Source organism: Vicia villosa, linkage group LG5 (genome assembly GCF_029867415.1).
Source record: "Vicia villosa cultivar HV-30 ecotype Madison, WI linkage group LG5, Vvil1.0, whole genome shotgun sequence".
Taxonomy (NCBI): Eukaryota; Viridiplantae; Streptophyta; class Magnoliopsida; order Fabales; family Fabaceae; genus Vicia; species Vicia villosa.
This window is the reverse complement of record NC_081184.1, coordinates 88,758,542-88,769,422: the sequence shown is the minus strand read 5'-3', so window position 1 is coordinate 88,769,422 and position 10,881 is coordinate 88,758,542. Positions and strand designations below refer to the sequence as shown.

Genomic DNA, 10,881 nt, shown 5'->3' with positions numbered 1-10,881 from the left:
ACCTATTTCCCTTTCACTACAAAAAGCTTTCTAGACTTCCGTCCTTGCGGGAGTATATTTGAAGAGATACAATGGATCCGAATCTTAGGCAATATCAATATAGCAAGCAGTAATGTTAGCAATAAAAGCAGGTTGGCCCATGGACGAAGATAAACCAATGTTATTAATGCAATAGCCGTGCATGTTGCCGCATATACATCCAGACATAACGGCCAAATGTCCTTACGAAACCACACCGTATGTTCCCATTTTAAATGAAGGAATATTAATTACAACAAGCAAAATAAACCATTGTGGGGCCCCTCATGCAACAGGTACTGTTAATGTCTTAATGACCATTTGATTTGCTATAACACATAATATTGTGCCGTTTCTTAGGGCCCCACAAGGTGTTCTTCTCTACTATTCTTTATATGTACAATGTGTTTCAAAGAATCCAATAATCTGTTTGTTTTCTTTGGATCCAAGGAATCACATGGAGTGGAGCAGAACGATTTGAATCATTTAGATTGAATAGAGAGAAGTAGAATAGAGTGAAATGAATTACATTCTATTCCATCATTTCTCACTACATTCCCTCCCTTTTGATTTGAGCAGAATGGACAATTTACCTATTCCGTCTTAAATTTTTTAAACAATAGAACCGTATTTTGATTTCGCTCCACTCCATTCCATTTCATTTGATTCCATTTCGTTTCATTTTGCTTCGTTTATTTTATAATATCCAAACATAACCTTAGGTTATATGTGACTGTGAATAATAGTCCCAACTAAGTCTTTAACTTTGCCAGTAGAGCAGCCTAGCCTGATTGTATAGATCTCTTCTCAATCTCCTTGTTTTCCTACCTATCAAATAATGAAAAATCATCCATACATATAATATGGCACATGAAAATGATTAGTCTTCATGCTACAAATTAATCATCTTGGTATTATATAAAAAATGTTATGATTAAACTTTAATATTATAAAAATAAATTTTTGTCTTAGGACTAATGACAAGAAGAAAATGCTGTTATAGTTGAATTAATGACAGATTTGAGGAACATTCCAGGTGAGATGAAGAATAAGAAAATAATTAAGTGCAATATATAATATATTATTATAGTAGAGTAGATATGAATCAAATGCAATACAGAGAATGAAGTCAATAATATACTGATATAACTATTCATACACACTCACAGCACATGCTATTAGCATGGAACAACATTTCTTACAACATTGAAAAAACACATGCATGTCCCTCATTCAATACACATGCCCCGCACGTGTCTGCCACGTCATCTCTTTCCGTCTTTTTAAGAGACTTTTCCTACAAATCCAAATAACCATTAAACTAAAAACAGTTTACACCCTTCACCTTCACAAGATTTCCCTTACTTTACACATGTAGTGACTTCTACTATCACCTTGTTCTCATGAACTTTTTGCAACTATCACTGTTATTAACCATAGTCTTCATGTGAATCAAACAAGTTCCAGAAGAGAACACAGTTTTCATCACCATGTCCTCTAGTCATAATAATAATAACCAAACCAACAACATTAAAGGAGGTGTAAAAGACAACAAAATCAGGAAGAGAAACTGTTCTTCCTCCTCTTCTTCATCATTGGCAAGAAAATACAGATTCAAGAGGGCTATTTTGGTTGGAAAGAAAGGAGGGACAACCACACCAGTTCCACTGTGGAAGACTAGTGCTACTAGTTCTCCCTCTATGGATACAACTACTACTGAACAGCTTTTTCATTCTTCTGCTTCAGGGTTACCTTTCAAAGATAAAGAGAAAGAGGTTTCTGTTTCAGCTAGAAAACTTGCTGCTACTTTGTGGGAAATGAATGATTTGATTCCTTCAAGGGTCAAAAAGGAGTTTGAGGTTGACCAAATGAGAACCTGCAAGGAAACAAGTATGAAAAGCAGAGAAAAAGCTGTGAGCTTGTCTAGATCAGGTTTGTTAAGGTCACAAATGTCAGATCCATGCAACAGTCCTACTGCAGAGGTAAATTGCTATAAAAAAAATGTTATTTTATGAGTGATGGGTTATTGGGTCTGGTTTGAAGCTATGTGTTTATATTTTTGTTGTTTTGATTATGCAGAGAATGAAAGGATTTGAAAGTGATGGTTACAGAAGAACAGTGTCAGGATTATCTCATCCACATCGTTCTGGTGTGGATGCCCATATCAGTTCCAGTTCAATTGAGGTACAGTGTTTATAGCTATGAAGCACGGACACCGGAAATACGACATCGATATTCACATATCGACATCGGTAATAATTTGAAAAATGAATAAATTAAATTTAATCACAAGTGTTGGTGTCGGTTTCAGACACCAATATTGACACATCATATTTTAGAAGTGTCGGAGTTACAAAGGTTAATAGTGAGTAATTTTGTCATACTAAAAAATAGAAAGAGAAATGATTTTTTTACATCAAAATTTTGATGTCAAAAATACATTATTTTTGTGTATTTTTTGAACTATTTAGAACATGAATTGCAGGAGAATTGCTACAAAAATAAGGATGGAGTTAAAAGCCGTCTAAAGGAAGCTAGAAGTGGTCTATCGACATCGAAGAAGATTCTTAAGGTTTTAAATCAAATGTGTCATCGAGAGAAGCAATCATCGACAATGGCCCTTGTCTTGGCCCTCGGAAGTGAGCTTGAGCGCGTTTGTGGCCAGGTTGATAAACTGATCCAAGAAGAACGCTCAAACTCAAATCAGTACGATGCTGAGTACATGATGAAGCGTTTTGCAGAAGAAACTGCATGGAAGACGAGAGAAAGGGAGAAGGTTCATGATGCCATTAAAAATGTATCTGAAGAGCTTAAGGTGGAGAAGAAGTTGAGAGCGCAAACTGAAAGGTTGAATAAGAAGATTGCCATTGAAATGGCTAGTGTTAAAGCTTCACACTTGGAAGTATGCAAAGAGCTCGAGAGGGAAAAACGTGCGAAAGAGATTCTCGAGCAAGTTTGCGATGAACTAGCTAGAGGTATTGGGGAAGACAGAGCGCATGTGGAAGAACTGAAAAAGGAGTCGGTTAAAGTTCTAGAAGAGGTGGAAAAGGAGAGGGAAATGCTTCAGTTAGCAGATATTTTGCGTGAGGAGAGAGTCCAGATGAAGCTTTCGGAAGCTAAATATCAATTTGAGGAGAAAAATGATTTCCTAGAAAAGCTGAGAAACGAGCTCGAGGACTTTATGAGAATTAGAGATGAAGAAAATGGAGATGTTTCTCCCGAGAGTACAAAATTCAATGACCTTGAGACTTATTTCAATACCATTTGTCAGGGAATTCGAAATGCGGATAAACTGCACGATTCGGATGAGGAAGGCAGTGATCTTGTTTCGATTGAATTAAACATGAATAATGACAGTAGAGGCTATGACTGGAGTTACACAAACGAAAAGGATGCTCAAAATGACTCGAAAAGAGTTTCAACTGACAAAGAGAGCACAGGGAGGAAATCCTTCTCTGAGAGAATTCAATGGGGAAGTATTTGCTTCAATAAGAGAAACTCCAGCTTTAAGAAAAGGGATTTGGATATAAATATTCAAGAAGGTTGCGATCATTCTGATCCCGACACTTCAAATGAATTTCTCTCTCGAGCTCGGATACAAGACGATAAGGAGGGAACTCCAAGCAATAGGTCTATTTCAGGCGCCAATCCTGTTCAGAGAAAGGATCAACAGTTAATTTTGCAGTGTACTAATGAAGAAGCTGAAGAAAATATTCTTCTTGCATTTGAGGGTGCCAATTTGAAGCAAGAAGCTGAAGTGAAAAAACCAAGATGTTACTTAAAGAGTTTTGATAGTGATAGTTAGCAACTTATTATCATTGATAGCTCCTATTATTTTTATTTTTGTTCCAAATTGTAAATGATGTCTTTCATGTATTGAATATGTTCAAAACTTATCATTGTTAATATGCTACGAAGCATGGATACCGACTCTGACGCGTTGATACCGGTACTAATTTGGAAAAATAAATAAATTAAACGTAATTATAAGTGTTGGTGTCGGTTTCGGACACCAATGTACCTTTTTTCAGAGGTGTCGGTGCTATAATACGTGACATTGTGATATTTGTTAAAGCTATATGCAAGAAACAGGTAAATGTTTAACAAGTTGTTTGATCCACCTGTATGAAAATTGTTGGGTAGCCACTAACATGTGATTTCCTTAATAGTTCCAAAAGAAAAAAATAATGGAGCATTTTGGGTTCCATACAAATGAAATAAGAACAAATGAGTCTGCTACTAAATTATGGGGACTCAATTATATTTGAGAATGTATGGTTGTGACTTAAATGCAGCAAGTATTGATTGTGACAGCCTGTGAAAGATAACATTATTATTGGACAGTTCCAATTACAACTATTCAAAAATTTGAATTCTGTAATCTTATGTTGCCTCTGCTTGGATCTTGGATCAACCATCGTTGAAGTGGGCCATTCTGAGATGGTATTACAAGAACTTTTATAGGTGGACCCTACAACTATTTAACATAGCCCCTATTTCCATATTTACCGTTCCACTTGTATTTTTTAAAAGAGAAAATAGACTTAAAAGAATATAAGTAATAGTAACCTATTGAGAGTGTTTCTACATCCTAGCATGTTTTTATGTTTATACATAATTGAAATACTAATTGTTAAGAGTCTCAGATTGAATCAAATATGGCTTGAAAATATGTTTATATGTGGAGGAAATTTCAGCTTACAAGTCGATTTTATACGGTTGAGTTAGGCCCGAACATAAGTCTATCCAAAATCCATTGGGCCACTCCTATCATGTTTCCACTATTAGGACCACCCATCATTTATATTATTTACACAACAAGTCCAGCCCAAACTCTAAGACTAACCTTCTCTTTATATGTTCAATTCAACTTCATATAGTGAAAAATACATGATTTGTGAAAATATAAAAGGATATTTTTACCTGTTAGAATACTACTTTAATCCGTTGGGTTACCCATTATACAGTTTAAACATAGGTTTTTCTGTGTTCTGATTGCATCTTTGGTTTTCTTTCTTATTGGGTAAATCCAACAAAGGTAATCCTCTAAAATTGTTCAAAGTGGTTTGAAATCTTTCCAACAGAATAACTTTACTCAATTGTCTGATTATTGTTATAGGATGTTGTGGCTTGAAATAAGCAAGCTTAATAAATCAGTAAAAAGTAGTTTGTAGAAACGAGAATCACTTCAATTGCTTTGTATTATGTGAAAGCTTACAACATGTTTGAATAAACTTGCAGATTACAAACATAATTTGAGCATTTATCACTTTTTTATATGAAAACTGTGATTCTCTTTTTAAATGCTTCTGTAGTAGAATTTTCCAATTATTCAAAGACATTTTAATAAGTTCAAGTGAACCAACCTATGTGCAAGAGCTTATTTTATTAGATAAGCCTAAACCGAGTAGGCTAAAACGATGACAAATTCATAACTGGCGGTTCAGAAGTTGCTGACCGTGAAAGGAAGAAACTACTTGGTCTTCTCTTCAGTTTTTGTGGACGTCGAGGCAAAAGTAACCGGATTTGTTGGATGGTCCTTGACAATCAAGCTGAGAACTTCAGGTCTTGCATAGTGTCCAACAACATCAAAATCAAACTTAGCTCTTGCTATTTCCCCAAGATCTGCACATAAGTTTCAAATGTCAGGGCGTAGCATTCAACTCATAAAGGCAAACTCTCATGTCAATGATACTACGGAAAAGTATGACATTAAAAGCAAATCTTCATGATAGAACTTCAAGAGAGCCCAAGAGACATGTCAATAAAACTACCTATTATTAATCGTTGTTCGGAAAATAAACAACCTCATTGAGATTCTTTAGTTTAGCTGGGCTATTTCTGTATATTGCTAATAAAGTATGTTACTTTTAGTAAAAAAACAAGTGACATCACAAAATCATAACAAAATTATAAGTTGATATTTCATATATGAAGCTCATAATGTTTCAAGATTCAAGTCATATTAAATGCCAAAAGAAAAGTTGCTGATTATACAAAGTTGACAAAAAATGAGGTTGGCTACACTAAAGATTCGTCATAGTGAACTGGGATTCATCGTAATGAATTGAGATTCAAGATAAGAATCATGCACAAATAGATACAAACTAGCGATTCGTATCAATTGATTTCAATTTAGTATCAAATCAAGATACAACTTGCATGTATTGTAAGATAAAGATACCGGTAACCATGTCTGGCACAATGTACCAGAAATGTGCTGGGTAACAATCAATGCTTACTCGCAGCTGGACATGCATTAAAAGAAAGCAATACTCTCTGCAACGAAGTACAAACAACTAGTGTAAATATCAACCATGGACGACAGACATACCTAGGTCTGCTGTTATCAGCGCCTCACCCTCATAATTTGGTCCAGCCAAAACAGCCCCTGATGGTGATATAATGACACTACCTCCAGCACATACAACAGAATCGGGTGTGAGGTCATCTTCTAAACCTTCAAAAACATGCTCTGGAGCAGGAGGATAATCCTTCCTCCTACAGAACTGGTTTGCAGATAAAACAAAACATCCACCTTCATGTGCAATATGGGCCATCGATGCTTGCCATAAGTCCCTGGAATCAGCAGTTGGTGCACAATATATTTCCACACCTGTTAAAACCAAATACCATCGATTTAGCTATGTAAACAAACAGCTTCATTACCGGCATATGCAATATCTAATGCCGCTGCTAAGGGGAGTTTATCCAAATCGACCATGTTTGGTTAAAACATCTTAATTAAGCTCTTATAGCATAAGTGCTAACCATTTAAGTGTGTGGATAAACTATTTATGTCAAAAAATAAAATCAAACAAAATCAAACTGTTTTCTTAAGCTATCCTGAAGAGCTTATGGTATTTGGATAGAAACATTTAATGGAAATGCCATAAGTTGTTTCCATAAGCTCTGCCTCTACCTACCAAATAGTGTCACATGTACTATAGTAGTAGATAAACTCAATCCAAAAAGGCCCCGAATACTATACAATTTTTTTGTTTATCAAAAGAACTATACAATGTTGGTCATTCAAAATAGCATGTAAATGGAAGACAAAAAAATCAAAGGCAAAATTCCTAACCTTTAGCATACATTGCTGTTCTTAATAGTGGCATCTTATTCTCCCAACAAATGGCAGCACCTATTTTTCCAATTGGAGTTTCAAACACTGGAATGGTTGATCCATCTCCAAAACCCCATATAACCCGTTCGATTGCTGTTGGCATGATTTTTCTGTGCTTTCCTAAGTAATGACCATGAGAATCAAAGAAGAGGACAGTACAATAAAGTGTGTAGCCATCCCTCTCTATCACACCGATCACTAAATGTACTTTATACTTTTCTGCCATTGCTGCCAATCTATCCACCTCAGGACCTACAACAATAATTACGATATTTGTTACTAAAAAGTGTTTCCGGACAGCAGCTCGGATCTGCTAAAATCATCAATGTGTGAACATTTTAAGGTTGAAAATTTTATACAAAAAAATTCATCCTGGGATTTCCCCCCTCCAATTTGAAGGCAACATGAGATTGATTCTTTGTTTCAAAGAAAAATCAATGAAGGTCAAAAGATTAATAGACAAGTTTCATTAATAAAATAGAATTATTTAGAGATACAAACTCATTCATAAAATGTGTGCCTCAAATTTGCATTCATACCAGCAAACTAACAACTAGTCTAAATAAAGTTCTTGAACTAAATCAAGAAATGTCATCAGACTAACTACTAGACTAAGTAAACAAATGTATACAATCAAACTGATCAAACTTCTTTATATTCCTGAGGGGAGTTGTTGCGTAAAACAAAAATTTAACAATAAATGAGAGGTCTTAACTTTGATAAAATGTATCAATACAACAACAACTCTTATCCTACTAAGTGGGGTCGCCTACATGGATCAACTTCCGCCATAATGTTCTATCTAGTACTATATTTCTATCCAAATCGTTAATCTTGAGATCTTTTTTAATAACTTCTGTTATAGTTTTTCTAGGTCTTCCTCTACCTCTTGTTGTTTGACTTCTCTCCATCTGATCTACTCTCTTTCCCACTAAATCTTACAAATCTTCTCTCTAGATGTCCAAACCACATAAGTCAATTTTCCACCATCTAAAAACAACACAAATATACACATGCATAGCTACAAATTAAATAACTCCTAAGGCAGTGATTTCTTTGATCTAAACTAAGCTCTTACCAGGAACATCAATGGCCGCTAAACGATACTTCCTGAACTCTTCTCTACCCTTGGCTGTGCGGTTACCAATAGTAACACCAAAGCTAGAACCACGCGGATAGCCACCAATAAAAGCTTCTGGAAACACAACAAGCTGGGACCCATAGCTAGCAGCTTCAGCCAGCAATCTCTCAGCCTTATCTGAAACCAAAATATTCAGAAATCAGAAACCAATTCAACATCGTAACGAGAAAGGGTTTTCAGATTATAATCATTTTTAAAAGAAAAGGATGGTGATTGGATGAATTAGAGATGGGGAGTAAGAGGACCTAGAGTGGCGGGAGTGTCGTAGAAGACGGTGGAGGCCTGAACAACGGTGGCTCGCACGGTGAGTTCATTGAAATCGGAACCCATGTCGACCTCGGCGATGATTGGTTCTTCATTGATGGTTGGAGTGTTTGTTACCAGTGCCATTTCTTTCTTTTTCTTCCGAGAGAGTCAATTGTTTTCTCAGTCTCTACCCTCTAGTTTTTTTTAGTCTATAATATATAATATAAGAAACATTGTTCCTCTGAATATCACAAAAATACATTTTTATTAATTTAGTTTAAATCAATAATTTAAGAATAAAAATATATTTTTTTTCCAATTCATTTTCACTTTCCAACTCATTTTTCACTTTTTATAAATTTATTATTATTATTTTTAATAAATTATTAATTAAAATATTTTAATAATTATTTTTTAATAAGAAAATTATTATGATCATTTTAAATGATTCTTAATTTACACTTAAAAGAGTATTTAATTTTAAAAATTAATTTTAATAATTTTTTATTAAAAAGAAGAAATATAATTTGAAATAATTTTTATTTTAAGATACAGTATTTTTTAAGAAAATAATAATAATTTTAGTTTAATTTTTTTAATTAAAATGAATTTAAAAACATATATATTTATGTGTGTTATTGGGTAAAATACAAAAATGTGTGTCAGTTATCATTAACTTTAATTTATATGATTTTAAATATTATTATATTAATACATGTCAATAATAAAATTTATACAATCAAAATAATATTTGCACAATTAAATATTAAAAGATTATTTGTTATTGATGTCATTTCACAAATATATGTTATCAATGTAAATATATAACGGAAAAGTGTATTACTTATTCAATTGCAACATACTACTATTATTTATAGTCAAATTATATTGATTCAGATAATTTTGTAAATGATACCTAAACAAAAATAATATTTATATACGGGAAAAATCTATTATTTATCTAAATATTTTTATATATGAAAAATTGTATTTATGATCCAAAACTTTTATATTCAAAAAAAGGTATACGGGAAAAAAACTATTATTGATCTAAATGTTTTTACATACGAAAATTTATAATTGATTCAAATATTTTTGTAAATGATACATAAACATAAATAATATTTGTATATAGGGAAAATCTATTAATGATCTAAATATTTTTATATATGAATTTATCCATTGATGTTGGAAATTATAGGAATAATTACTATGTTTATCGGTATAATTATCGATAAAAAATCATCACGAGGCATACGCCTATATCACAAATATTAACAATAACTAGAGGTAATTTCATCATCACTTTATATCCTGCACTTCATAATAATTCACACAAAAACTCATCGCATCACACCACCGACTAATACATAACAACAACGAATCATCGACAATAATTCACCAATAATAAATCAATCACAGATAATTCACGCAAACATCGCAATAGTTCACAAAATATGTCGTGTCGCAACATCACAAAAACACCGCAAAGACAACGGTTAGCGGACTATTCCCGGACACTCCTAATATTATTCAATTGGCTATATATTTTCTGTCCATTATTTATTTCGGTCCGCTAACTAAATTAACACTGCCAGAAACCATGCAGAACTACAAAACCTGTTAATAATATTGTTCTTGTTTCTATCTTATTTTGAACATACATGTTACATCAATTTTACTGCTATCTGCTATTTCATTCCATACTAATCCCTGCTACTGAAATTAGTCATTTAACTGCCACTTCATTTTAATTTGTCTCAACTTATATGTGGCCAATATTTTAATTATGCAGGTTATCGATTCATTTCCACTTAGTTAATTATATATGGTACTTAAAATTATACTAAGTAATTTTACAAGTACCTAGACTATCCTAATTATATTATAGAACTGATCGCGACAAAATGGGTATGTCTATGATTATGACTGCAAGTGCACAGTCTATCGCGTAGCTTTAAAGATTATCGAACCCAAAGGACTAAGAATCGACCTAATGTATTTAATTGTTACTACGTAAATCTAAGGCTAATATCTGATTAATTAGGATCAGACGGGGGAAATAGGGAATTAGAATTAAATTAAATCAACAGAGAATTATACCGGTATGTAATAGTCGGACGTCGGGGATCTAGTAAACTATCAACGCAGTTTGTAATTCAAAGTACTTTTCTGTAGAAATCGTTTGCTTAAAAACCTTCCTCTCACACTCTCGTGTTTATTGATTATGATCTTATTATTAAACCTAAGTGAGTGCTCCCGCTGTGTCAATTAAAGTTTAAAATAATTTTTGAAAACAATTGAAGATTAATTAACCTTAAAGCGCTCTCGCTGTATTTAAGGTTAATGC

At 33.4% G+C, this 10,881-nt stretch overlaps 2 protein-coding genes across 3 annotated transcripts; one reads left to right on the top strand and one right to left on the bottom strand.

Annotated features, from left to right (window-relative positions):
- Nucleotides 1-1,500: 1,500 nt before the first annotated feature.
- On the top strand, nt 1,501-4,233 carry LOC131601818 (uncharacterized protein At5g41620-like). Its single transcript, XM_058873710.1, has 3 exons — nt 1,501-2,000; nt 2,098-2,202; nt 2,504-4,233. Exons 1-3 carry the CDS (start codon nt 1,509-1,511, stop codon nt 3,821-3,823), a joined length of 1,917 nt encoding a protein of 638 aa, XP_058729693.1. The 5' UTR covers nt 1,501-1,508; the 3' UTR covers nt 3,824-4,233.
- On the bottom strand, nt 1,754-8,717 carry LOC131601819 (bifunctional nitrilase/nitrile hydratase NIT4B). Of its 2 annotated transcripts, XM_058873712.1 has the most exons (6): nt 8,531-8,717; nt 8,223-8,402; nt 7,103-7,396; nt 6,353-6,634; nt 5,477-5,643; nt 1,754-1,894 (listed from the first exon to the last, which is right to left on the bottom strand). In XM_058873712.1, exons 1-5 carry the CDS (start codon nt 8,673-8,675, stop codon nt 5,492-5,494), a joined length of 1,053 nt encoding a protein of 350 aa, XP_058729695.1. In that variant the 5' UTR covers nt 8,676-8,717; the 3' UTR covers nt 1,754-1,894; nt 5,477-5,491. The 2 variants fall into 2 exon arrangements, with proteins under 2 accessions (XP_058729695.1, XP_058729694.1); XM_058873711.1 differs by lacking the exon at nt 1,754-1,894 and having other exon boundaries at nt 5,186-5,643.
- Between the last annotated feature and the right edge of the window lie 2,164 nt (nt 8,718-10,881).

What these genes read in the sequence shown, in the direction of transcription:
- LOC131601818 (XM_058873710.1), top strand. Translation starts at nt 1,509, where the DNA reads ATGTCCTCTAGTCATAATAATAATAACCAAACCAACAACATTAAAGGA. An exon ending in GCAACAGTCCTACTGCAGAG is followed by an intron (nt 2,001 to 2,097) that starts GTAAATTGCTAT and finishes TTGATTATGCAG; the next exon opens with AGAATGAAAGGATTTGAAAG. An exon ending in TCAGTTCCAGTTCAATTGAG is followed by an intron (nt 2,203 to 2,503) that starts GTACAGTGTTTA and finishes CATGAATTGCAG; the next exon opens with GAGAATTGCTACAAAAATAA.
- LOC131601819 (XM_058873712.1), bottom strand. Translation starts at nt 8,675, where the DNA reads ATGGCACTGGTAACAAACACTCCAACCATCAATGAAGAACCAATCATC. An exon ending in CGACACTCCCGCCACTCTAG is followed by an intron (nt 8,403 to 8,530) that starts GTCCTCTTACTC and finishes TTTTGGTTTCAG; the next exon opens with ATAAGGCTGAGAGATTGCTG. An exon ending in GCTGATAACAGCAGACCTAG is followed by an intron (nt 5,644 to 6,352) that starts GTATGTCTGTCG and finishes ACTTATGTGCAG; the next exon opens with ATCTTGGGGAAATAGCAAGA.